Below are 26,365 nucleotides of genomic sequence, written 5' to 3'. Positions count from 1 at the left end.
GTATCTCACACTCCACTGGATAAAGGCATCATCAGAAGTCGTGTATGACCACAGACTCCCTCTGCTGGAGACAGGTGACCTCATCAATATACAGTGAGTTGCTCTTTATCTTGATGTTTTGCTCCAAGTCCAGCTGGCAGCGAGTCAGTGCCCGCTGCTCTTCTTCTGACTGGACCACTGCTTCCTTCAGTCTGATGGAGAACAAAGGGGATAGTCACGGCATCGTTCAAACCTCAGAGATATGAGTGAGTCTGAACTGACTTGTCCACGTGAGCGGTGAGCTGCTGGACCTCTCTGTGCAGCTGCAGCTGAGCTCGGTCCCGACAGCGCTCCTTGCCGGGCCTCTGATGACGCTCCGCCAAGCGCTTCTGGGCCACTTTAAGGAACTGGTTGTTCTCAGCAATAGCCACTTGGATGTCGTCTCTCATCTTCTGCTGGCTGGAGAACTCAAACCGGATCTGGAAGGAAGCAACTTCATTGGCTCTCAAACACAGCAGAGGTTGGTGTGTCAGTTCACCATGAGGTTTTTATATCCACAGTACATTTGGACCTGTGTGGATCTATGGTGCTGCATCCATGTCTGTGAGGACTCTGAGGCAGCATTAACAGATATGCAGACAAGTGTCCTTCCGACAGCACAAGAATGCATGTTCTCCATCTGCTTCATTTTAGCTGAACCGCTGAGTTCAGAAGACAAAACCAGAAAGCTGTTTTAAAGGGGCCCTATGATGCTCCTCCATGTTCTGTCACTTTAGTACATGCCAAGGTGTTGAAGAACAGCGTTCATCCATTTCTCAGTAATTTTTTTAAAGCAAATCTACACTGTAAGTTACTTTGACTACAGATTTTCATTCATCCACAGACGGCTACAATGGCGACGGATGACGTGAAGGACTTAGTTCTCTTTTTAAATTTGTATTGATCTGTCTTTCTTTTTAAGCTCCATCTCATATGCAGCATTCATAGTACTTAATAATTTGTTGTTAGAGCACCACTACAGGCCTGGCAGATGTACTACACCGTCCTCTGTGGATTTGTGTGGACGGCAGAAATGGTTTCATTTTTCCGAAGCAGTTTTTTTTTCTTTTTTTTCAAGGCACGGAGAATGACCGAATAGGAAAATGTGCGGTTCTGTGTGGATGGATCCCAAGTCCTGCAGTTTTTGCTGAATGATTCCTCCACATTCTGCACTGATGTTGCTGGAAGCGAGGAAGGGAAAGACACCCTCAATTCAGTCCAATAACAGAGACAATCTGGGCCCTTTCACCAGAACACAGGCACTACACATTTGCCATTTTTGTAATCCTTGTCAGTCTTTCAACATTATTTCAATGTTCAATGCCACCATGAGTTTCACCTATATTTCCATTTTCTTTACACAGTATTATTGTCCTACATTTATTTCATCAGATCATCACCTTGGTGAGCTGCTCCTCCATCTTGCCCTTGCTGTTCTTGATCTCCTGGACATTCTGTTGAAAGGCAGCACCTGTTGTTTCCACCTGATGCTGCAGATCAGAAGCCGCCTGCCCCAGCAGAGACTGCACCAGGACCCTCAGAGACTGAGAGTTGGTCTTCTGCTGCTCCGCCTTGGCCATGTTCTGCTCTGAGATCTCCTCCCACTGCTTCGGTGTCAGGCTTCCACAAAGCACGAGTTTATGTCAACATTGCTCAAACACGGATATTTTAAACCACCGGTGGAGAAGGTGAGCGCTCGCAGGAGAGACGCTGACTCACCCTGACGACAGGGACTTTGAGCTGGAGGCTTTCAGCGCATCATGAAGCGACAGTTTAGTCATTAATGTGCAGGAGTCGTCGATGCCATGAGCTTGAGATTTCTCCGCCAGGTCCTGCTCAAGTCGATGCTTCATCGATCGGTTTAATCTGAAATAAAGCTGTCAGTTTCAAGGCTCAACTCAGCCGTATTGATCACAGTTGAACGCCTCTGCCCACCTGATCTGCTCAGTGATCTGCTCAGTAATGTGCTGCAGGAGAGAAGTCACCCCCTCGATGAGCTCCTTCTCCTTCAGCAGCTCTCCATCTACCGCGTCGGTCAGCAGGTCTGGAGGGAAGCGCTTCTTCCTGGGCACAGAAACATAGATAAACAATACAAGACTGACTGCAAATACAGTCATGGATATCTGAGTTTTAAAAATAGTTTTTCACATTGTATATTCATATACTTCAGAATGCTGCAGATTATAGTACATTAAGTAAAAGTACATAAAGTTCACTCTCAAAAGCACATTACTACTAAAACATGCATAACACTTACGGTATAGTATACGTTTACTTTTTTCACAACACATGAATACATCAAATATCTTGATAAAAGCACAGAATAAGAAGTAAATCAGCAGAATAAGCATTTTCACCACACACATTTGCTTTGGAGTATTTCCCCATGACAATACAGTTATTTATTAATTTACCATTGTTGAGTTTTGGGGAACTTTTAGCTACATTTTCTCATTGTTTACATGTACACATTATTTATAACTGTGCTGTTTATAGATCATGAGGGAGGAAATTGAAGTTATCATTACAGACTTGGCGAGTGTTTATTGTCAAAGTAGTAAGGATTCTTTTTGCCCATTCTATAGTATAGTATCTTATCAAGACTGGCTTAGTTATGAGCGACGATAGCAGTCAAACCTTTCATCCAGACAGAAAAGCGTGACTCTCAGAGGTTCACTGCAGGACCCCGCTGCTTTCACCACTCGGCTTTGCAAAGCCACAAGTTCATCTATCTCCAGCATCATCTCCTCCAGCTTCAGCTGCAGCTCTGTCTTCAGAAACTTGATGTCTCGTACACGCTGATCTACACCACACAAGAAAACAGTGCAGAACCCGTCTACTGGAAAACCAGACTTCAAACCGTCGAACGCTCACCGAGCCGTTGGTTTTCATCCTCTTGCAGGCGTTTGCAGGCTTTCTCACTCTCTCTGATCAGCCTTGTGATCTCAGCTCTGAAGAGTTCTGAGCGGTTCTGTGCTTCCTTGACGCTCACCAGATTAGGTCCTTCATTGCTCTGGGGCCTACGGACTACCAGAGACATGCTCGCCCTGGAGCAGCCAGAGACAGTTTATTATAAAAGATTATGATGATGATGCAGGTCCATGGATGGGTGGATGGATGGATGGGTGGATGTCACAGTTTGTGGTACAAAAGTTCGATCACTTTTCACTTATATATACAATATACAGCAACAAAAAAATCCAAAAGTTCTTTTTTCCTTACCTTGTTGAGGGTATACTGCAGAGGATACTTCTACAACAACCGTCTCTGTTCCACACGGAAGAAGAGGAGCTTAGTTTGCGGTTTCTATGGCAACGCATGTCCTTCGCGGCTACTGTAGTGTCTGGATGTTTTTTTCTTTTTTTTGATTCGGCACACTTGACACACTAATACCGTTGTCGCTTGTAGTGGCGAAACTCGTAAGAGAGAGAGCTTTCAGATCATTCTGAAATCCTGGAGGTGTGAAGTCTGGATGAGCTTTTTTTTTTTTTTTTTAAAGCGTACGGTACTGCACTTTAGCACACAAGCGCCCTCTACAGTTTAAATACTGCTAGTACAGACGCGGCTCCCGATTGTCAAAACGGTTTAGGAAAACATATCCTCTCATTGTGTCGGCAAAAATATGGTTCACACTTTCACACCTTTCGACTGAAAAGTGCAGACAAGTTCAAGGGAGAGAGCAACAACAGGGGACAAATTCAAAAAAATCTTAAAATAATTAGACTTAAAATAATAATTTAAAAAAATGTGTTAGAATTGTGTCCCAACCATAAAACCAGCAAGAAGAAACCATCCTGTATTTTAAAATCACCATAGTTATGACCTTGTCAAAAACCAGCTCAAGATGCTTTTGCTTTAACCCCATGCATTTTCAAATCTTCTGTCCCTTTTTGTAAGTGAAATAGCATGTGTCCAGATATTGTAATTGTTGTCAATAGGTTTGATTATTTAAAAATACGCACTTATTGTGCATTCATAATTATGCATTCCTTCAGATGAAGCTTTTTATTCCAGACAAAAGACACAGACAGAAAGAAAATAAATGTAGCAAATCATTGACACAGAGGTAAAGTGACTTTTTATATATAATCATTTGCAGCGCAGTTACAGTACATTAAAACGCGAAGTCGCTTACACAGAAAAGCTTTCACAGAGCGAGTCATTAAAGGTGCAAGGTTGAGACAGCACTTCTCAAACATGAATCTTCATTTGAAGAGCACAGGAAATATAAAGCTGAGGTCGTTCAAAAGGCACTTGATGACTTCACATGTCTCTCAGACAATATTGACCAACAAAGAACCAAACAATACGAGCTCCATAACAACACACAGGCAATCGTTTTACTTAAAACATTAAATACAAGTGCAAGTGAGCTAATGATAATTCTGACAAACAAAGGTTCAAGTCATCCAGGAGAGCATAAACGGTGAGATAAAAGAAAGTAGTAAATACAGCCTTTGGCAGTGTGTTTACTGCACGTAAAAGTCAAAAATATACAGCTTAAATGTGAATCAATCCTGGCTGTCTGAACTGTACAGTAACTTGGGAAACGGATAAAAACACAGACTAAAAGCAGATCCATACTTCGATGGCATCAACATTCTCCTCCAGCATGAATCCAGCGGCTCAAAGGATCTTCATCTCTCTTCGCAGTCCCTACTTTTCCCTTCTTCTGTCTTAAGAGCAGCTTTACTTTCAAACACAGAAACATGGACAGGAATAAAAAGAACTAAGCTCCGGCATTATTTACAAATCTCCACTGAGAAACCAAGCAGCAGGATCCTGTAGCTCAGGTGAGCAATCTTCTTTTTTAAAAAAAGTCCTTTATACTCCTTTAAGTAGTAGTAGTAAACCTGATCTCATATTTGGATGAGGGATGTTGGTGTTAGCTGATGTGAGTTTCACAGTGACAAGGACTCCTCACTTCCACCTCTGGTCCCATCCATTGATAAAATCATCTGCTAGAGCGGCTTCAACTGCTGCCTTGGACTCCTGAACCTGACAGGACGGAGGGCACGTTATACTGGTGTCCAACCACAAGATGGTGCACTCAGATCATGTGGTAGAGGGGGAGTGTAAAAACCCCACAGGGTTTCACCTTAAACGGCTCACTGACTCCGACGATGCACTGATGGACGCCACTGAAGTAACCCAGCACACACTCCCCTCCTCGGACAGGGATCCCGTCTTTACCCATATAGACCTATGAGCATGAGAGCAGAGGTCACTGGGTGTCAAAAATGGCTCATAGAAGAGTAAAGAATCCAAGACTCCACCTGGATTTCCTGGTCATTTAAAGCCACTTCACCGTCTTTGACCCATGTGTAGGTGATGTAGTCCCTGATGCTGGAGAATCCCACCTGGGGGGGAAGCACATTCTTCATTGACACACAATGCTGACTGCTTCTCAAGAGAGAAATCTTCTTCTCAACCTGATAAAGGCCGATCCAGTCCCACGGGCTGGACTGGAAGGACTGAAGAGGCTTGTATAGAAGGAGGGCATCAATGTCTGCCGTCCACTCTCCCTCTGGCTGCAGGCTCACCAAAGGAGTGTGGAACATCTTCCTCAGCTGCAGGAATACAGTCACAAGACTCAGTTTACACGGTGTTGTGAAAATATAAATGACCTCTGCTTCTACTGTGGACAAGGGTCAGGGTCTGACTGTAAAGCAGCTTTCACACAGATCAGATCTGAATGAACGTTTTCATGAAGTCCAGGGGTCTCAAGACTGTGGCTCACAAAAGAACCATTTGGATGTTCGGTCTGACACCAGAACCGCATGTGTCTGGCTCTGCTCCAGCCTCCAATAGAGTCATTTGAAAAGCACAGGTACAAGCTCAAATGTCAACAGAGGCTGTTACTAGTCATAACAAACATTTTAAAAAATCATAGACATTTAAATATAATCCTCTACTAAACATTGATGACCAAGAATTCAAGCATGGTGCAGAGTGTTCATCTCACCTCCAGCGTGAACAAGCCAACAACAGGCTTGTGGTCACTGATGCTGTACTCCATGAGGCTTGTGTACAAGTCCTGCCTGACCTTCAGAGGGAAGTCCTCGTCCTCTTCTGGCTCCAGAGGAGGCCTGTTGTGTGGTGTGAGCCTCCACAGAATCCTGTCTGTCCAGGCAGGTTTACGCTTCTTCCCACTGGACAAGTGACGGGAGCAAAGGTGGTAATGGAAGAGGGTGTGGTTATGAGTACAATCATGACACGACAAGGGAAGAAAAAAGTTCTTATGCTAAAAGGGATGCAGTTAGTAAACAGCATTTTATATCACTCAGGTCAGCAGCTGCATTTCTATTATGTGCCGGCAACAGTTAGAAACAAAGGGGTGTATTAATGGTCACCTCTCGCACAGTTTACTCAATGTCTCCACACCTCAGGTCAACTGACGTGTGTCATCTCAGACAGCATCTTAGTGTGAAGAAGGACGTGGAATAAAGAAAGACGTGGGAATAGTTTTCTCAGCTATGTGCTGTCATGAGTGAGGACAAAGTACATTGAGCATACATAACTCAAATGTTTTGTGTAACTACAGAAGCGTTACATGAGCCCAGTTTAGTCAAACAACGTCACTAGCAAGGAAGCAAAGACTTTCCTAAACAGGATAAAACCAGACAGTGAATTTAAACAACAGATCATGAAGATCGTTCATCAGTTATTAGTACAATACGATTACATTAAAATGTAAGTTTGTTTGAATTTGATAGCAAATAACAGAACAGGCAACAGTTAATAGCTAGGTTAGACACTGGAGCTTGGCTCTTACTTCAGAGCAAACCATGTCTTTAAAGTCCTGTGGAGATGGGACCAGGTGGATATGAATACGAATCATGAGGAGACACAGTCGACGTGAGACAAGAGAGAAGCTCACCTGCTGTCGTAATCGTTGGAGTTCACATCAAACTTGTACGTGGGTTGAAAGTTCAGCGCTCCCTCCTCGAACTCCTGAAGTACCCGCACCTCACTCTTCATCAAGTTCAACTATGGAAAACAGAAGACCATCTCTGCATCCTGTTTATTGAGACTATTACTCACAAACCCATACATTTCCATCCTGTTTTGAAAGTATTGTCAAACATACATTTTAGCAATATACTTCATGTTGTGCTCAATCGAGCAGCAGTAACATTAAGGCGAGGTGCCAACAAAGCACCAGTGGATGTGTCACCACAGACACATGACAGTCCATGTATTTCTGTGACTGGGTTGCATGTCGTGCGAACAGTCCTTCTCTCACCTGATCCTTGCTCCAGAGCAGGTCGTAGGTTTGATTGTGAATACAGGAGCGGACAAAGTGCATTTCATGGTCCTGGATCCTGAAGTTGAGATCTCCGAACCAGAACACCAGCCTGGACAGCAGAGCAGCAAGTTGAGGAAGAGGTTCAAATGTTCATGTGTAAGTTAGCTCACCGGTGGTCGAGAATTCTTGGAGCCTTCTCGCACTCAAAACTCTGCGTCTCAACGATATGCTCAAACTCATCCACGCGCTCAGAGGCAAACTGCATGTGAGCTGCCAGGTGACAGTTTAGGAAGCAGAGCAGGTGGCCATAGAAAGACAGGCGGATTGACACTCCCCCTTTGTTCCCCTAAAACAGAGAACACAAGTGATGCCAAGTTTTCCCTCAGGAACAGCCATTAACTCTCAATATAGCCAACATTTGGAATGCGAGAGTGATGCCTGAGGAAAGGCCACACAATAACTGGGTTACAGGATTGGCTGGAACAACATGATGGTGGTTAAACATGATACTACTAATATGATACAGTTGAATAGAGACAGATTCCAACTATATTGGCTCAAAAACACAGAGGCTCAAAACTATGAAACTGAGCTGTACTTCAGTATTTTCTATTTATGTTGCATCACAGATGTTATGCTATGTTGTGCAACAACTTCCTCTCACAGTCACTTGTGGAAATTTGTTCGTGTAAAAATCTGTGGGTGTGTGTGTGTGTGGGTGTGCGCGTGTGTGTGTGCGTGTGCGTGTGTGTGTGCGCAGGATGTGAGAACCTGTATTAGTTTTTAATCAACAGAGTGAGGACATTTTGGCCGCTCCTCACTTGGTCAAGACTCATTTTGAGGGCTAAAAATGTCAGTGTATGTCAATGACGGTCCTCACTATAGGTAGGAAAACAAACATGTGTGAGCGTTGGTGTGTGCACAAGTTCTCCATTCTCACCCAATAGCCAAAGACTCCGGTGCGCGTGTAAGTTTCCTTGATGTCTCTGATGAAGGACAGATGCTCCAGTTTGGAGAAGATGAGCAGGAGCAGACCTTGCATTCTGATGGAAGACACCTGAGGCAAACACAAAGTTACTTCTACAGGGCAGAATAACAAATTCAACTCTAACATAAAAGGCCGTCCATTACAGCAGCCGCACGTTGAGCGATGCATTTCTTAAACAACTGGCTGCCAATTCAGATTAAGGAAGTTTCAAATACACAAACTATTCCTGGATACCCAAGTACCGTTTTCAGATGTCAAATGGAAAATCTGTCACCTGAATCAGATATTTCCAGAAAGGTCAAATGGAAACAAGTGTCTCTAGTATTTTCATTCCAGTCAAGCTGTATTCTTTTCCATATGTACTGTTTTTCCAAATCAGGTTAGGTACTATCTTTAGAATGTGGTGAATGAAAATATACATGAATTTTTTCACATTTAGAACTATTTTAGGATTTAAAAGAGGGAAGTTAAAACTATCTTGAGCAGTAGCTGAGCAATACTTTGTTCCAAGGGCTGAGAAAATAGTCGTATTAGCAGAATAATGACCGATTAAGTGGCCTTCAGTTCAGTGATCAATGTTCAAGAAAACAGCTGACGCTTGAATCTGACAGAAATTCTTAACTTGCCTTCTGCACAAAATGATTTACAATGTAAAGTTGTACACTAAGTGTGGGACAACTCAAAGCTAACAAACATTAGTGATAGATAAGAAGGGAGCCAGAACCATCAGTCAGTACTAAACAAGAAATAAGCTAATACTATTTACAGAAAAGTAACTACAGTAATCACACACACAGAGAAGTTGTGAAGACTTGTGTGGATGTCTGGTGCCAGATACCTTCACATAGTTCTTTGGTGCCAAAGCTGATGTTAATAAATGGCTCCATGGGTCGTCGAAGAGAGTATCTGTAACAAATCTCACTGGTCCTGAGTAGACCTCCTGCAGACTGGCACACACAAACACAGCATCAGCACCAAGGAAACGGCTTCTTCTGACACATGCCTCAGAACCAACCCAATGATGTAGAGGTCCGGTGACCCAGGAGAGTTCAGATGGAGCAATGAACTCAGGTCAGCAGGAGGATCTGCTGTAGCCACATTCCATGTCACCATGTGCAACCTGCAGGAATCCAGAGGGAAAACAAAGCACAGATGTAAAGACAGGATCAGCTTTTCCTGTGATGTTGCATGATCCAAACATGATAATACTAGTGATTAGAAAATCTAACACAGCCATATTAAACTGAAAAGCTACCAAGAATTGAATAATGGATGAGACAAAAGTGAAATACGAATGTATATTGAGTGAATTTAAACCACAGGGCTGCAAATATTTCTTATAAATAATATAATCACACGGCAAAACATAGTGATAGATTATTACATTTAATGAATTGTTGGTAAAATAACATGCAAGTCAGGCTGAGATCAGCCACTCAAATTAGTGTAACAAATGTTAGTGTCACCAGTTACAAAGTTTTCATCCCCAAAGACACCTTTTCGGGAGCCTGCAAAGAAAAATTCCAGAAAGCCATCTAAAGTTCATTCCTGCTAGCTGCCAGGCTCACAGCCAACAGCGCACACAATGAAAGATCCAGAACGGATTTGTTTCTGAGCTTGTCAAATCAACAGTGGCCTCACACGTCCGCAGCTTTGAATGGAGTCATAAACCCATATAAAGTCCCACTGTTAATCCTCTTGACTCGTAAAATATTCACAGCAACGCTGTTCTTAATTTGAATCGAATGCTATTATTGAGAATCAGTCAGAATAAAGAATACAGACGGTGTTGTTGTGTTTGGTCAGTGAGATTTATTCATGAATTGGATCTTTATAAATAGGGTGCATCATAATTTAGTAGTCCATACGGAGAAAAAAAACCCAAAGCCAATAGTTGCTTCTGCTGACAAGCATTGCTCAAATATAGCGGGGTCATGCATTCTTATCTTTCACACCTGAAACACTATGCATTACGACTAAAACAACTCAATTAACCCACGTACATGGAGTGATGTTGACAATTCAGAGCGGAAACAGGGTCTTTAGCACCTCATTGCCAAGTGAACAACCATGGTATATTAGCTAAACTCGTGAGCCCTGTGAAAGATGTCACATGATGTCGGCTGATCTTTGAGGTGACAGTGGTGGGCTCACATGCTCACAGATGCTTGAACAAGCGTAGTGCAGTCCAAAGCTGCCATCCACCACAAACATATCTCAGCAATGACTCTGGAGTTAAAGTTAAAAACTGATCCGCGGCTTCAATCTTGTCGAGAGGAAGCACTGTGATGAGGAAGAAACATGTCAGATGATCTTGATCACTATGTTCACTGGCCTTGTTCATGTCACCAAGACTTTTGAATATTCCTATTGCAGTGAGAGCAACTAGCGAAAGCAGTAAGAACCAGGAGGCTTAAAGGAGGGCTAGGGATGCACAGAACATTCGGTGGCCGAACGGTGAAAAAAGCCTACTTTCGGCTTTGGTGGCAAAGAGTCACTGAAGTCGAACACTGGCATGTGACACAGTCAAACACCGTGCAGAGCAGCCTGAACATTGATTTTCACTTCTAATCGAAAACGTGACACAATAGAATGTGTTCTTTAAATACAGAAATGCACCGCCGATCTCTGCCAGACCTCTGACCCACTCCACCATTTTCAAAGTGCAATGAAAATCTAGCAACACAATCCTCCACTTTCAGTCATGACAGCACCAACTCTGCGGCTCGCTGCCATGGCAGTTGGCGACCCCAGGAGCGGTTCAACACAAGTCGAAATGATATTGACCGGCCCATGTGTCACACGATCCCTCTTCATTTGATCATTTCTTAGTTGACCAAGCAGTCAAGTATTAATTGCAGCCACTTCCAACCGTCATCATGGTGACGCTTCAGTGCCAAGTGTGATCCTAAGTCTGCATACAGTGTGAAAGATTTTGGTGTTGGAGAGTGAGAATAGAATTCCTGTTTGCAATAGGTGTTCAACAATCTAGTGCCTTCTGTTAAGCCTATTATACAATGGATTTTTTTTGGTCATTTTCTTCTTATATTTATTTGAAAAGGAAAGTCCAAAATGTAATTCAATCTAAGATTTAACTTTCTTTGACATATGTATGTAAATGTGTTCTTGAAGTAACCACATTCAAATTCTTTGGTATTTGGCCTCAAATTTTCAATTTGGTGCATCTCAAAGAGGACCGCTGTGCAGTCGTCCAACAGCAAAGGTAGATTTAAAAACCATACTAACTCTTCCTTTCGGTATTTATGTAGCTACCAAACACATTGGAAACCATTTCTTTCTGCAGTTCCACATGCCTGTATTATATCTAGTTTACTGAACCAACGTAGACGCTGCTGAAACTGAGAAAGCTGATAAAACAAATCTTTTTGACTGTAACATTTGAAGACACACGCAACACTTTTCACCTTAAAATGCTGTGGGCAAGTAGGCCAAAGGGCTGATGGTAAAACATAACTGCATTTTTGTCAATCATTAAACTTCCCACTTTGTACACATTTTGTTGAGCTCTCGGATTTCCCAAAACATTTCATACATACATACATACATACATCTTCTATTCCGCTTTGTCCTCAGAGGAGGATCTCAGGGGGAGCTGAGCCAATCTCAGCATCAACAGGCGATAGGCGCAGGACACCCTGGTCAAGTCACCATCGCCAGTTCATCACAGGGCAACACGCATATAGACAAGCAACCATTCGCTCACACATTCCAGTGCTCAATAAACCTGAATGCCAAATGAGCATGTTTTTTGGACTGTGGGAGGAAACCAGAGACCCGCAGAAAACTCACATGCATACGAGAGAACATTCAACCTCCGTGCAGAAACCCGGGAGTCGAACCTGCTGCCTTCTTGCTGCACGGCCAGAGTCCAAAACATTTGAATGATTCAGCATTAGTAACTCACAAAAAAAGGTTTTTCAAGCTCTGAGCCTAGCAGCCATTTCTCCTGAATAGAGCGTGAAAATGAGTGGAACAAGATAACAAAGCACAGCATTCACTCATCCACTGTAAGTGGCTCACTCACAGTGGAGGAACGAGTGCTGTCTGTTCAGCTTTAATATTTATTCATCCAATATTTGCTATCATGCTGAACAAGGTGCCAAAACCTCACATACATTCACACAACTATAACGCTACACAGCGAAGGGGCTTCTGGGTGATGAAGTCACGTGACATCATGCTTGCATTTCCACATAGAATCAGCAAATCTTATGTTTCCTATATCTGTGTCCAAGGTAAAAGAGAGTGAAGCACACTTGAGAAAAAGCGGATGATGATCATTGAATAAAAGAGAAGGAAGAACAGAACTTACAAACTGGCACATGGTGAAAATGGGTCCTCTGGAGGACGTTATTACTTATTTAATTTGATGAAGTTTGTAGTTGTACATGGTGCTTTGTCTCTATTGGGGCTTGGCAAATTAGCACGTTATTGCCTTAATTCTTCAACACAAACAATAATTCTGAACATGCATAGTGATATATAGTATAGTACTTATTTCAAAGTATTTCTTTATTGCGTTTTAAGAGCCATTAGGGTCTTCCAAGATGTGACATACGAGTAAATAGCTCTATTTCAGGTCAAACTACACTTCTCAGTCGAGGCAGCACTGTACATGCTGTTAAATTTTAACTTTTATTTGGATCCAATCTGTAGGGAAAACATCTACAGCTGAGGTGGAAGAGCCGCTGTGGTAGTAACGCCAAAAGGAGGAAGTAAAACCGGTGCACCACCGTACACATCACAATATGAAACAACTGAGGTGGAGCTGGGTGTGTGAGGATTTGAAACAAGAATTTAAATGAAGCTCACCTTGAAGTGAACACACACACTCTCCCTCAGGCAAGCTCACACTGCTGATGGGTGAAGATGAATGGCTTTCGTAGCCTTTCCAGTGGTAGGCATATTCAGTTTGAGACTTTAAGTAGTTTGTTCTTTTAAATGTAAACTGTGAACTTTACCTCTAACTAACATGAGCTTTTGATGTGCGCACATAAGTCACTCTCAAGTCTTTGCATTGTTTACTCAGAGACTTAACCCTGCAGTCTCCTTATTGCACACCTGAAAGTTAGTTTAGCTCCTCACTGCAACCCCACTCTTGCAACATTTGTTTGGAGGTAAAACACCCACTGGAGCCTCATGACTTAGGGATGTTGGGAATGACAAGTCCCACCTGAAGCGGTCCTCCTGAGGGTCCCTCGTCTTATCGCCACCGGTTGCTGGATCTTCATTGTCCTCCATGGTGTCTAAAACTAGAAGACACACAACATCACTTAGAAAGCCTGCACTCGGACAAAGGAGCAAACTCACCGCCACTACTCACGTTCATTTATTCACGAAACTAAACTAAAGAGCGACGCGTTACACACGCAAGTAGAATTAATAGCCTCCCAATAAGTTGTTCAAAGCTAACTACAGGTTGCTAACCATGACATGGTTGTGACAGCATCTTAGCAAACCACGGCACCGTACAACAGTTGAGTAAAAGCGACGATAAAGTTGAGTCCGTTGTCGTACAGCTACGTAAATATACACGCATTACCTCGCAAATGTCGGCGCAAGTGCCTGCCTCTTGTTGTGGTACAGCACTGACAGGAGCTAATGTTGTTAGCCCGCCCACTGTGGGGGGAGATAAAAGCGCCTTCAAAGTAAAAGCATTTAAATACCGACCGGTTCGGAGGAGTTTAACCAGCAATCTCCATTGAAAAAGAAAAATAACGAAGAAAAAAATGAAACTACCAGACAAAAAACATACTTAACAAAACAAAACATATTTAACCACCCATTCTCCACTACTGAGTTTCATGAGAATAACTGTAATCCTAATATCAAATTATATTAACGTTTAGCAAAGTCAGGAAAGAAATTGATTTGCAAAATGCAAGGAAACTTAATGAAATTCTACGAAATCACAGAAAATTTAGTTTTTTTCTTAGTGTAGAAGATATATTAATTATTTTGCCATTCTAGCTTCAAAAAAAAAAAAAAAAAAAAAAAAAAGCAAGCTGGCTTTCATTGCATTTTATAGAGGAGTGTTACCAGGAAGTCCAGTCAGCAGCAGCACAGGGGACATCAACCAATCGAATGGAATTGAAGCGCCAACACCTACTACCTACTAGGGGAAGCTCATTTTGGTCTGGTCTGCTCATTTCAGTGATCATGTCCTTAGGATGTGTCACAGCACAGTGAAAAACAAAATGGGTTCTGACAGTGCCAAGAGAGCAGCGGAGACATTTCCTTATGTCATTCCTGAAGACTGTTCAGACTTCAGTGGGAGATAGATTTCTTTATATAAACAAAAATAAACTCTGTGAAATGCAAACATAAAAACATGAAGCATGGACGCACACACACAGCAGAACGAGTGATCAAGCTTTATTGTATATTTCTAAAAAAAAAATGCCTTGAACAAAGGTAAAATCTCATAACACCAGTTTAACTTAAAACATTGTATAATTGTAAACTTGAAAGGTTATTGTGTACCTTTCTGTATCACGGAGACAAGTGGTCTTCCACCTGGCAGCAGTCAAACAGATGAAACTGTACAAGAGGAAGCTATCGAGGCACCACGTCATACTCTGTCAATAGTTTTATTTTCGAAGGGATTTGAAAGTGGTCTCTAAAAAAACTGTTAGCTCACAAGAGCAGTTCCAGTCACTTCTCATTTGCTTTATTGTTCAACAGAAAAAAAACATCTTAGGTTTCAACTTAACAAGGTATGGGACGCATGTTGCGCTGGTTTGCAGTTGGTACGCTTCAGACACATTGGGCTGTCATGACCAACACCCCTTCACCCAAATCTACAACTTTCTCCTCAGCAAACATGGGTTCATGAAAACCAAACTATTTCCTACTGGAAACATTCCACTGGTTTCATTACAAACCTCCAGCTGAGGTTATTGAAGTATGACAGCAGGTATGACTACAGTAGAACATCAAGGTGGAAGAATCTCAAGGGAATGTAGTTCCGATAAATGCTAAATTTGTTAAACATGATTGCTTCATTTGCCCATACTCAAGAAAAATAAGGCTTTTACAGGCAAAGTCTGGTCCGAAAGAGACACAGAAAGATTCAATTTGAAGTGAAATTTCAAGCATAATCCCAAACAGAAATCCTGAATAATCTGAGGTCTAGTCTCCATGCAGCGCCCCTGTGAAAAGACATGGAAGAAGATCAACACTGTGACATGTAGAAGAAAAAAACCATCCTGTCTGTCAAGTCCAATACTCACTTAACTCTAAGCTAATCGTCCACTGACATGCCTGTGGCGCCATCTTTAAGCCTTTTCTGTGGGAGAAAACAAAGCAGAATTTTAGATAAAGTCTCCACTGAATTAACATACGCACAATTCCAGGTGTACAGTTTTTGATTTAGTTTATGTAAATGAACCATCTGAAAACAAACTGAATCCACTGTAGACTCCTCTACCGGACATTGTAGCTCTTCCATCTCAGCATCTTATTGAAAACAGATCAACAAATTTCAATGACATGTTGAGATGAAATAAGCAACAGATGATTGAATTTCATTTCTCATCTAGATCCATGACTCATTTGAAGACTCCTCACTCTGTCATTGTGCACAGGGCAAGCAAGTTCTGGAACACTACTGCCACATGCTGTCCTATTGAGATTACTGCAATGAACGAGGTTTCGAATTGCATGCAAATATGTCAATAAAATAAAGGCAGGGCAGTTATATTAGGTGGCTCAGGGGACAAAGTGGCCAGTGATGGCTGCATCCTCTCTGTCTCTTCACAACAGCCGCCTGCACCCACGCCACAGGCATTCAGGCCTCCCAGAACCTCTGTGCTTTCTATCGAAACCAGCCCGCGTCCCTATCAGTACAAGCGGAACAAAGGAGCTCTGTGTTTTCAAAAATGAGTTTAAAAAAAAAAAGCAGTTCAGAAGTGATGTGACCCCCGACTGCGCAGCCATGCTGCATCTGACTTGTAGACCAGCGAGCATGCTCCACAAGTGGATACATGCACTGAAGCAACTTCCTGTTTTGGAATAGCAATGTGAAGAAATGAAAAGTCATGCAGTTTGTTTATTATTAGAGAAAAATAGCTGAGGTTCAATTACACTGTATTTTACATATTTTATTTCACTGAGACACTTTGTGTTGTTTTGGCAGTTTGACTTGGTCATTTATAACTAGCTCGCAAGCTGAAAAAGTGTGGGGGTGTTTAGTTCTGACTTTGATCACCATGTTTTTGTGTAACTTTAGTGTTCTTCCGTTTAACTTACATGTTTATTACAGGCATTACAATAGCAATAATTCATGTGTTAATTTCAAAACAGCAGCTACGATGTCACATGAAATTATAGGCATATATTGCCATTGGTTTATATCGGTATCGGACATCCCTAATGATAATGATCATTTCAGGACCAAACTATGATTCACCAGGTTGAGAAACCCTGATAACATTTTCAGCCAGTCTGCATTAACATCAAGAGAGTTCAAAGTCACCTCATCCAGCTCTTTCTTGGTGATCTCCTCCAGACGCCGGATGTCGTTCATGTCCAAGCCGATCCAGTCGTCAAGTGTGCAGAACAACTGCCGGTGGAAGTTGGCGAAAATGCGCCTCTCGGTCTGAACACAAATATTGAGGTTAAATCAGCGCAGAAAAAGGAAGGTGTTAAATCCTTGAATAAAGTTGGACTTCATTAAAAAAAAGTTTTGAATTATTTTACACACAAAAGACGTTTGAACACGTGAAAACAGTGCCACCTTAAAGAGAACTCGAAAGACGAACATTGAAACTGAAAAAACGAATATTGGCTGAAAAAAACAATGGATGGAAAAATTTAAATGTAAAAAAACTGAAATGGGACATTTTTGTATTGAGGTCTTACAATTAAAAATATGAATATATTTCTCTAGTTATTTTTTCATCCAATCATTGTTTTTTCAGTGCCAATGTAAGCTGTCCCTGGTCTAGCCCCATAGCTGACAGCTGTAGTAAAACCAGCCAAGTTAAAATAAATTGATTTTAAATCACCTCAAAATGCTTCTTTATGAAATAAATAAAGACGAAAAAATTTGCAATGATTTTAGTTGGTTTTGATGAGTTTGGTAAACGGAATGCAGTTTCAGTTATGGTTTAGGAAAAACTTTTTTTTCTTTTTTTTTTTTTTACTTGACTTGCAAATTAACCTCCGTACATATGTGGATGCATGTTGTAGGACAGACTGGCAAACAGGAATAAATGATTGTTGAGGAAGAATCATCACGCTTTAAATACCAAACAGCACGCCTTCTATTGAGCGATGGCTCCCTTAGAGCCAACATCAATGGGGCGACATAATTGCTTAAAAAAAAAAAAAAAAAAAAAAAAAAACTTCATATATATATATATATAACTACATATATATATGTGCCACAAGATGGCGGTGTTGTCCGCTGTTTAGCGCATACCTTTTCAATGATCGCCTCGATTTTGCTTTGCAGTCCCCTCCACTTGAACTTAATCGTTACTAGCTTGTAGGCACACATGTAAGGCCATCCACTGGAAGCCAGGTCTTTCTGAGAGGGAACACAGAGCGGACAACAGGTCAACATGTTGTAAAATGAGCCAGGTTTGTTCCCAGACCTTCATACCTGCCAGCCCTCCTTCAGGGGTCCTCTGTTGGTCTTTGTCGATTTAAACAAGGTCGGATCATATTCCTTCTTGTAGTCCTTTGGAGGGAACGTAGCAAATTAAATGATGCTGGACAAGTTTAACAAATGCTTGAGAACCCCGAACTTTTACCTTTTGGGAAGGAGGTTCAACAATGTCGATGTTTACAACCTTCCTTTGGTTCAGTTGCTCAGCGGGCAGTTGGTGAACCTGCAGCAGACGACAGAAGACTCAGCTGATGTGACAGTATTTCTGCAACATCAGGCCTTGGTTATGGCACATTGAGGCACTAAAATTACCTTTTAAAGGAATCAAATGACCACTTTGACCAAATGTTGAATAGCATTGACTGATGGAAGCAGCTATTACTTGACTTACGTTTTCTTCACGTCCCAAATCAGGCTTGTGCCAAGTCTCGATTTTTATCAGGAAGTCGTCCTTCATGAAGGGATTCTGCAAGTGTCAGAGAGACAGAGTGAGATGCAGTCACATTTAAAAGCACATTCCAGAGGATTTAAGGACTCACTGTTATAACTGCATCCCAACGTTCCACACAGAGAGAACATTTAAAGAGCGAGGGAGAAAACCAGTTAGACACCAGGCTTTTATAAACCGTATGTCAGCTTCACTGTGCGACTCACTGGTTCTGCAGTACGGGTATGCATTCCAGGCCTTCTCATGAACCTCGAGGGATCCATTCGGAGCTAGCGCTTTGATGAGCCGTGGAACTTTACTGCAAGAGCGACAAAAAGAATTCAAATCTGTGACACCAACTCTTGCACACAAGCTGGTTTCAAAAGACCTGTTCGAAATGGTCAACTGTGTTTTCCCACTACATCCGAAGCGTCGCTGACCTGCTTAGATGGTAGACCTTGTGAGTGAACTGTCCCTTCTCTCCATTCTCTTCATAAGGCTCGTTGACAATCACCTCCACACCATCTCCTCCACCTGTCTCATTCTTGCTGGCTTCGATCACAGCGTACAGCTGACCCACTTGATACTAGACAGGAAACACAACCATTACTGCTACACCAGAACAGTCGCGAGGAGCATCAGAGACCTATCCACAAAACTCTTTTTATTATAAGACCTAGTTTGCATTTCTGCTCAATTCTTCACACACACACTAAATGTACAGTCAAGTTTATTGACAGTGTAGAATGAGACTTAACATAGACACAAGACCAGAGGAAAGAAGGTGAGTTGTAAAAGAAGGGTGAGAAGAGAGAGGGTCGATGCACTAGAAACGGTAAAAAGGTGACATGAATATGAGGTCTGATATGTTGGGCTTTAATGTACAAGTCCTCGGAGTATAGCAGTATAGTATCATGATATACGGAATGTTGTATTACTTGATATTACTTCACTAAAAGGTCTGCATTATGAGTACATTCATAATGTGATGAATGTTCATAATCATGTATGGTAACTTATCACCCAAGGTTAATACATTTTTTACTTAATCTAGTTACGAAGACTCAGGAGCCCTTATCCAAACCACATAGTAAAATACAACTAGAATCAAGAGAACACTGTTCCTTCCACTTCTGCAGATGATAATACTTAATAAGCTGTATTATAAGCGGGCATACATGACCCTGAACTTCTATGAAGCCACATAAATGTTCTGATGACTTATTAAAGTATAAAAAATGCATTCAAGATTTTACCTTTAAGTAAAATGTAAACTTGTTTTTAATATTAGACGGGAGGTAGAGATGGTTCGAACATTTGGGGTGAAGTTCTGAACCTCTCACCCGATCCACAGCCTGAAAATGGGTTGTACCATTTGTGTGAGCTGGTAGTTAAAGGGTTTAAAAGATTGGGGAGAAGAACAAGCAACTCAAGTTGTTAAACTTACATTCATAATATGTGCATTTATATGATTATTATTGTGACTGAAATAAATGAATAAAAATATTGACCAAAAAAAAAAAACATTCATAGAAGTGTAACAGAAAAGTACGTTGAGCTCAAACAAAACAGCAATTACACAAAATCTGAACAAAATACATGATGTAAATGTACAAATGAAACAAACCATCTGTGAAGAAACCAGTTCTACCAGAGAGCTCAGTGGTCACTGTGCTCTCTGACCCTGCTGTAGTACACATGGCCAGACTCATGAAGAATAATGCCGGGCAGTGGAAAAGATGTTTAACACATAGATCAGTGGTTTCACTCTGCTGCATCTCAGGGTGGGACTGTGTGTCTCATGCTGCTATTTTAAGCCTCTCCTCTTCATTCGTCCATCTCAAGACATGAACCATGAAGAGTCAAACACCTAAAGCGACCCTGTAACAACTAAAAAAAAAAAGACTGCTGAGTCAACAGACGGAGCAGCAGGAAACCAGCGAAATCAGCTCTGCCGTCCACCTTCCTGTTCTTACTTCTACAACTCCTGCAGTTTCAAGTCAGACAGAGTCACACAATTCAGTTACGGCAGCGGAAAAAAGTGACTCATGTCTCTGATGACACACATATGGTCCAATTACAAACATACAATGGAGTCAAAGGCTGGTTGTTGAGCGACCATAGGCACAAACATTCTTACCACTAACAGAGGCGTTGGTTTATTCCTGACCAGCCTTTCAAGTTTCATCTCTGAAGATTGGGGATGTTTCTCAAACACAAATGACTTCGCAGCATCCATTTGATCTCAAACACATTCACTGGTTCTAAGGCATTGACAACAGAACCAAAATGAAATAGAAACAGGACGAGACAAAGCGTTCCATCCCACATACGTTCGGGGTGTGCTCCATATCATTCATCAAACATATACATGTTAAATAAAAGGTCCCTGCCATATACCGACAGACAGACACTTCATGAGGCTGCAAACAGAAAGAAATGCAAAACAGGCAGCTATGAAGGTGACTACAGACACTGCCATCACATGACACATCATGGCAGTTATCTATCATCATCATCATTATCAGAGCAAATGGGCAAGGTTTGAATATGTGGGCGCCAATGAGCTGCTGTTAGGGTGGTGTAGTCAAGACCAAGACAAAAGCTCACTACAGTCTATTACTCAAAGAGTCACATGCTTATTTCCTACCGCAAAAGAAACTAGTCCATTTTTTTAACCAAGTCAGGAACTGAAATGTGACCACTGGAACCAACAGGTAGCTTGGTTTTCTGTTTGGTCTTGGTCTCAACTCAGTCCCAGGTTTATAGTAGTCTCGATTACAGCACTAGCACGATGTGGTATATTCATTCACTGTATAATTCCAATGCAGTTGAAACACATGAACAGATGAGCCAGTGGTCCCTTATACGCATCCAGTGAGATTTGTCACGCAGGGTCGGTAAGTTAAACTGTCAGAAAGCCAGTGACAAACAGGCTGAACCTGATTTCAAGTCGGGCAAAATCAAGTTGAGACAGAGTCAGCAGGTGAAGGAGTGCTACTGCTCACGTCATCCAACATTCCTCTGCAAACTGTGTCAATGTGCGTGACCATGCAGCGAGCTTTCCAATTACAAGTTTCATAGCTTCATTTGGGGAGCAGAGATGGACCTGGTAATGGTTTAAGTGAGACTCCTGGTCGAAGTTTGTTCGAGGTTGTTGTTAGAGTCAAGTGTGTATTTGGGTATATAATAATAGTCATTATTATACTGTGGAAAAAAATACTTTTTTGTGCCATTTTGGTGAAGATGTTTAGTTCTGGTCCGGTTGAGAATGGTGGATGCTTGCAAGCAACCACAGGTACGTCACATAGTGTAGCATTTACAAATGGAAAAGTTGAGGAATCCTCAACAGCCCAGTTATGATAGGATATAAAGGAATCCCGAATCAATGAAAAGTGCGGTAAAGGAAAAAAAAAAGTGCAAATTTCTGTTGATCCATCTTGATCCATCGGGTTTCATGGTTGCAAATATTTATCAAGAAGTAGCTGCTCTCTGGACTAGGCACACATGAGATCAGCTATCGTGGATGTTATATTTTCCAATTTCAATAACTGGAATGTGCTGAACTCTGTTGAGATGTGATTCCCAGCTCCGACTTCCCAGGCAACAATACTTCTAGTGTTTCTGTGAACCTGGTTCTAAAGGACACCCAGATGCATCGACTGGAAGGAACAACTGGCAACAGATTTTCCTTCACCATGTTTTCTGTACATCGGCCAACATACTGACACATTCCTGGTCTGAAAGTTTAACAAAACAATCGTCCACAACAAGCTGAAATTCCAACACAATGGCTTCAACTGTCACCACTGTTATGTAACCCAAACCTGACTGAGAGGCGACGCTGGAAGCTCCGATTAAAGCAGCTCTGTGGAACGCTGGCTTCTGTTGGTGTTTATTAGGTGAAGGTGGAACAAAGGGAGCAGTGTTGTTCTGAACAGCAGGATTATTGGATCCAGAGCCAACACAAGGATGGAGTCTCACAACCAGGCACAGAGACTTACTACCACACGTCGCATGAACTTTGAAGCCGGTGGTCGATCATAGTGTGAAAATGCCAACAACTAACTTTGTGCTTTTAGACTCACAGCTCATGAGTTAGAACACAGTGAGCCATGCTGTAGCACAACATGTCAGTACAAATGAAGACGTTTGATGAACATATCCTCTTACTCCATGAGATTTGTAAACATCTTATTTTAAGTTCGGTGATGGCTGATCGAGAGTGGACTGTGAACCAACATGGTAAAACAGGCCAAAACAGCTGCAACTGACATGGATCTTCAGAGAAAATTGGTTCTAGAATAAGTCATTTAATAATCAGCGAGCAAAATATGATCCTAAAATCGTCTTCCATGGACTAGGGACAGTCATGGAGTGAAGATAGTATTGTCTGCTCAAAAGGTTGCTATAGCCAATCTCTGTCTGTCATCACTTACACATGGTAAAGTAAAACCACTCTCGTGCTTTCAAGGAACCAATTCAACTACAAACAAGAAGATCTTGTCTGACAGCAGCAGGGCCTCCGACAGAATTCTCTTTATGGTGAAAGGTTTCAGCACAACAGGACCAGACCACCGAGGTCAATCACATCAGAGCCCCAAAAGTTGACTTTGAAAAATGAAGATTATGTGAAAAGAATAGAGGTATTCTGGGAAAACATCCACACTGAAAGTAACAGCAGATTCAAGCATTCATGTTAGGAACTACTGAAAACAAATCTCACCTCTTCCACTGAAATGGGGAGGACGATGCGGCTGTAAGAGAAAAACAGAACAGTGTGTACATCAGTCATGGCGTCAAGTGTATTATTCTTCACACAACAAAGAAGGTGAAGGGACTTAGCCCAAAGAAATGACTATCCAAATAAATGATGGAACAATTCAGTTATCTTAATCATATTTAGATATTAAAATCAACACAGTGGGTTTGGTTTTTTTTTCAAGACAAAGTCAATATCGAGCTAAACCCTGTGATCTATTTGCCTTGCTCAGTAGACAACCAATGTGTCCACAGCAGTTTGTCCTGCTGAACCACGAACCAACAGCACAGTTAGAGAAATCCACTTCAGTCAGGTTGGTGAACCCTAATCTGGACACATAAATGAGTGCCAGAGATGATGCGTGAAACTGACATATCTATATAACCAGAGAACATGACTGCTGGTCTGTGAAAAAGATTCCAAGCAACAGACGATATCAAGGCACTGAATATTGAAGACTAAATGAATAGGGATCCTGCTCGACTCCTTACAGCAGCACGCCACACTGGGTGATTTCCATACATGAAATTGTGGTCACATGATTTGAATTGCGCTGCTGTTCTCTGGGTTGTTGACGTCACTGACTTGCTCCTATAGCTATTTTTTTCAAAACACTGATTTTCAACAGGTGATTTTACCATCCAGACAGTGCTATCACTTGTAAATAAAACGTAATGACTCCCACCCTGCCTCATATGCATGTGCACGGCTTAAATGAGAGACGCCACGCTTTCCATAAAATGATCTCTTTTTAAAGATTAAATCTCTAGTGCTCAAGTGTATTGAAAGAAACAGCACATAACGCATCACGGAGGTGGGCACGAACATGACGGTTTTCTGTGTGTTTTTTAATGGAAAAATCCCCCAAAAATAACACATTATGACTGAAGTCCACAAACTCAAGTCGCGCATTCCAGCTGGACATACTGTGTGAAGAGACCACATGAGGACGGCGGCAGACTGGAGAGAAGTCATATACCATCGAAAGGAAGTATCATACTGTAAGAGGAACTCAGAGAAGTACGTGAGGGTAGTGCAGGACATGTGAGAGTACAGTGAGACAGTGGTGAGGAGTGATGTAGGAGTGGCAGAAGGTTTCTAGGTGAGAGTAGGAGTCCTTTATGAATCAGCTCTCAGCCCCTTCTAGTTGCCTTTGCCAGTATTTATGTGGCCCTCATGAGGTGTGAGTAACAATACAATATAAAGTGAAACTGAAAGTAACTAAAGACATTGGAAATAATGCCTTGTAAGATAGGCCCCTTTAAGATCTTATACTTCCATGCTTTATCCACAGTTATGAGGTTTATGATGGATATTGACAGTCTTTAAATAAAATGTATATAAAATAACAGCATCTTCCCCTCAACCATAAACAAACAACTTTGCGCTGTGATCACCTGCCACTACTGTCACTTTCATGCTACTGATCCGACTGACAGCACTGTGGCATGTTACAAGAACAACTGCATGTAGTTTAATTTCTTGTATATATGTTTCAAAGAAAATTCCAGCCTTGTATGCTGCCAACATACAGAGCAAATAAAGCTGCTTCTGCCTCTGATTCTGAGGATCAACAGGTGTATTATTCAGTCTGTTAGGCACGAGTGTATGTTTAGAGACAAGGAAAGCAAAGGAGACCCTGCAGGAGGATCAGGCTTGTGGAAGGAGGTAGTAAGGAGAATTTCACAGAGGAAAAAAACAACATGTAAGTGAAAGAGAGGCAGGTCCAGGACATGGTGAAGAAGGATGTGAAAGACTGAGTTAGGGCGTTGTTTGCAGACTGAGAAAGCAAAAGAGAGGAGCTACATTAAAACTACACCTTCATTTCAGGCCAGATTTCAACCAGCAGTCACACAGTAACCTCTCTAGTACATACGAAAACTGCAAGCTGTTTGGAGGAAAACACACGTCAACATACCTGTGACCGTAAGAAACTAGTTCTCTGGCGAAGACACACCCAACAGGTTTATTTTAGCTGTTTAAAGACAATAATTACGACAGCTATCTGTGCAGCATTTGTTCTGATCTAGTGAGGAGGCAAACACAGCTTGTGTGTCGTAAACAAACCTGTTTTTATTACGTAACACAAGCTTCAAAATGTGAGAGTAAGTGTTTCCAGCTCAGTCAAAAGTTTAATGTGTTATTTTAAGCATTTATAGTGAGATCCATCCTCCAGACACGTGTGTTGAAACATACATATAAATTGCGATTTCCTGTGGACGTGTTCTTATTCAAAGGCTCTTAATATCTTTGTCTTATTTTTTATTGTGATAAAGACGCAAGGTTATGGAGGTTAAAGGTTATGATGATCGAGTGCTTCAGTGCGGGATTAATCGTTTCGATGCACTTTGACCGACAGTCAGGTGACAGAGGCAGCGAGTCTTGGTCCAGCTATGATGCTCATGTGCTTCTTGACAGCCATTAACCTGAAGTTTTATCGGTGGGCTTCACAGCAACGGGCTCAAAATACTGACGTAATAACCTTAAAAAGGCACCGGCGGCGATGCTCCCAAGACACATTACGAGCTGAAATCAGTTAGCTGGAGTCTTTGATACACGTCAACGCAAAGGTAGAAGTCGCGCCACAAAACGCACAAACCTACTCATAATAATGTGTGAAATACCATAAGAACTTTGTTGGGATACTCACTATTCACAAATGAGCATGTTGGAGAGCTTCCTTGTTTCGGAGCAGGCGACACGACGACGGAATCCCCCGAGGAGTTTCCAAAAAGTGACAGGAACTGCTGGCCCAGCTTCCCTCCAGCGCTTCTTCCTGAAAAAGTCCAAGCGAGTTGTGCGTGCGTCTGTGGGCGTGAAGCCAACCAGGTGTTTGCGTGGTCCGGCAGACGAGTGTCGTACGTGAATCAGTGCGTGCGGTGACGGGGCGGGGCCCGACGCGAGCGGACACCCACCTTCGGTTTCAGGTAGCGGCGTGTTGCGTTCAAGTGACGCGTGTAAATCATTATCCGGTTTACGTCAAGGCGCTTGAGTGGAACAATGCGGCGTTTCTTTATATTATTATCATAATAACTGGACAGTAACGCCCGTAAATAAATCCCATTTAAATAAATCTCATTATTTTGTTTTAATCATATAAGTGTATTTTTCAGGTACACATCGATAAATAGCGGGTTTCTACTTGGTTTTCACGCAACATCGTTTAATTATAGATTTGAATGTTCAAAGTCAAGTGTTTTACTGGCCAATACCTTATATTCCTTTGATCTGCACCACTTTGACAGTCCATATGTCCATATATTGTATGTCCATATATTGTGAGTGTT

General features: G+C 41.9%; 3 protein-coding genes across 4 annotated transcripts; all 3 read right to left on the bottom strand.

The window, feature by feature from the left end:
• Positions 1-31: 31 nt before the first annotated feature.
• On the bottom strand, positions 32-3,058 carry tekt1 (tektin 1). Its single transcript, XM_053873546.1, has 7 exons — positions 2,893-3,058; positions 2,656-2,821; positions 1,954-2,082; positions 1,738-1,884; positions 1,419-1,638; positions 262-458; positions 32-191 (listed from the first exon to the last, which is right to left on the bottom strand). Exons 1-7 carry the CDS (start codon positions 3,056-3,058, stop codon positions 32-34), a joined length of 1,185 nt encoding a protein of 394 aa, XP_053729521.1.
• Positions 3,059-4,085: 1,027 nt separating this feature from the next.
• On the bottom strand, positions 4,086-13,892 carry inpp5ka (inositol polyphosphate-5-phosphatase Ka). 2 transcript variants are annotated; one of them, XM_053873788.1, is made up of 14 exons: positions 13,819-13,892; positions 13,450-13,528; positions 9,271-9,375; positions 9,094-9,202; positions 8,208-8,324; positions 7,438-7,613; positions 7,265-7,376; positions 6,899-7,008; positions 6,794-6,820; positions 5,984-6,170; positions 5,451-5,588; positions 5,295-5,378; positions 5,117-5,221; positions 4,086-5,016 (listed from the first exon to the last, which is right to left on the bottom strand). In XM_053873788.1, exons 2-14 carry the CDS (start codon positions 13,515-13,517, stop codon positions 4,939-4,941), a joined length of 1,416 nt encoding a protein of 471 aa, XP_053729763.1. In that variant the 5' UTR covers positions 13,518-13,528; positions 13,819-13,892; the 3' UTR covers positions 4,086-4,938. The 2 variants fall into 2 exon arrangements, with proteins under 2 accessions (XP_053729763.1, XP_053729764.1); XM_053873789.1 differs by lacking the exon at positions 6,794-6,820.
• Positions 13,893-14,642: 750 nt separating this feature from the next.
• Positions 14,643-26,200, bottom strand: LOC128764054 (phosphatidylinositol transfer protein alpha isoform-like). Its single transcript, XM_053873458.1, has 12 exons — positions 25,729-26,200; positions 23,043-23,073; positions 18,757-18,902; positions 18,544-18,635; positions 18,429-18,436; positions 18,281-18,355; positions 18,029-18,112; positions 17,884-17,961; positions 17,701-17,808; positions 16,753-16,875; positions 15,509-15,564; positions 14,643-15,427 (listed from the first exon to the last, which is right to left on the bottom strand). Exons 1-11 carry the CDS (start codon positions 25,743-25,745, stop codon positions 15,520-15,522), a joined length of 807 nt encoding a protein of 268 aa, XP_053729433.1. The 5' UTR covers positions 25,746-26,200; the 3' UTR covers positions 14,643-15,427; positions 15,509-15,519.
• Between the last annotated feature and the right edge of the window lie 165 nt (positions 26,201-26,365).

Source organism: Synchiropus splendidus, chromosome 8 (genome assembly GCF_027744825.2).
Source record: "Synchiropus splendidus isolate RoL2022-P1 chromosome 8, RoL_Sspl_1.0, whole genome shotgun sequence".
In the NCBI taxonomy this organism is placed as follows: Eukaryota; Metazoa; Chordata; class Actinopteri; order Syngnathiformes; family Callionymidae; genus Synchiropus; species Synchiropus splendidus.
This window is presented reverse-complemented; position numbering and strand designations above follow the sequence as displayed.

What these genes read in the sequence shown, in the direction of transcription:
- tekt1 (XM_053873546.1), bottom strand. Translation starts at nt 3,058, where the DNA reads ATGTCTCTGGTAGTCCGTAGGCCCCAGAGCAATGAAGGACCTAATCTG. An exon ending in CTTTTCTGTCTGGATGAAAG is followed by an intron (nt 2,083 to 2,655) that starts GTTTGACTGCTA and finishes TTCTGTGCCCAG; the next exon opens with GAAGAAGCGCTTCCCTCCAG. An exon ending in CAGATCACTGAGCAGATCAG is followed by an intron (nt 1,885 to 1,953) that starts GTGGGCAGAGGC and finishes GCTTTATTTCAG; the next exon opens with ATTAAACCGATCGATGAAGC.
- LOC128764054 (XM_053873458.1), bottom strand. An exon ending in TCCCCATTTCAGTGGAAGAG is followed by an intron (nt 18,903 to 23,042) that starts GTGAGATTTGTT and finishes TTTCCTGTCTAG; the next exon opens with TATCAAGTGGGTCAGCTGTA. An exon ending in CTCCTTCCCAAAAGGTAAAA is followed by an intron (nt 17,962 to 18,028) that starts GTTCGGGGTTCT and finishes TTCCCTCCAAAG; the next exon opens with GACTACAAGAAGGAATATGA.
- inpp5ka (XM_053873788.1), bottom strand. Translation starts at nt 13,517, where the DNA reads ATGGAGGACAATGAAGATCCAGCAACCGGTGGCGATAAGACGAGGGAC. An exon ending in CCGGACCTCTACATCATTGG is followed by an intron (nt 9,203 to 9,270) that starts GTTGGTTCTGAG and finishes TGTGTGTGCCAG; the next exon opens with TCTGCAGGAGGTCTACTCAG. An exon ending in CCGGAGTCTTTGGCTATTGG is followed by an intron (nt 7,614 to 8,207) that starts GTGAGAATGGAG and finishes TCTCTGTTTTAG; the next exon opens with GGGAACAAAGGGGGAGTGTC.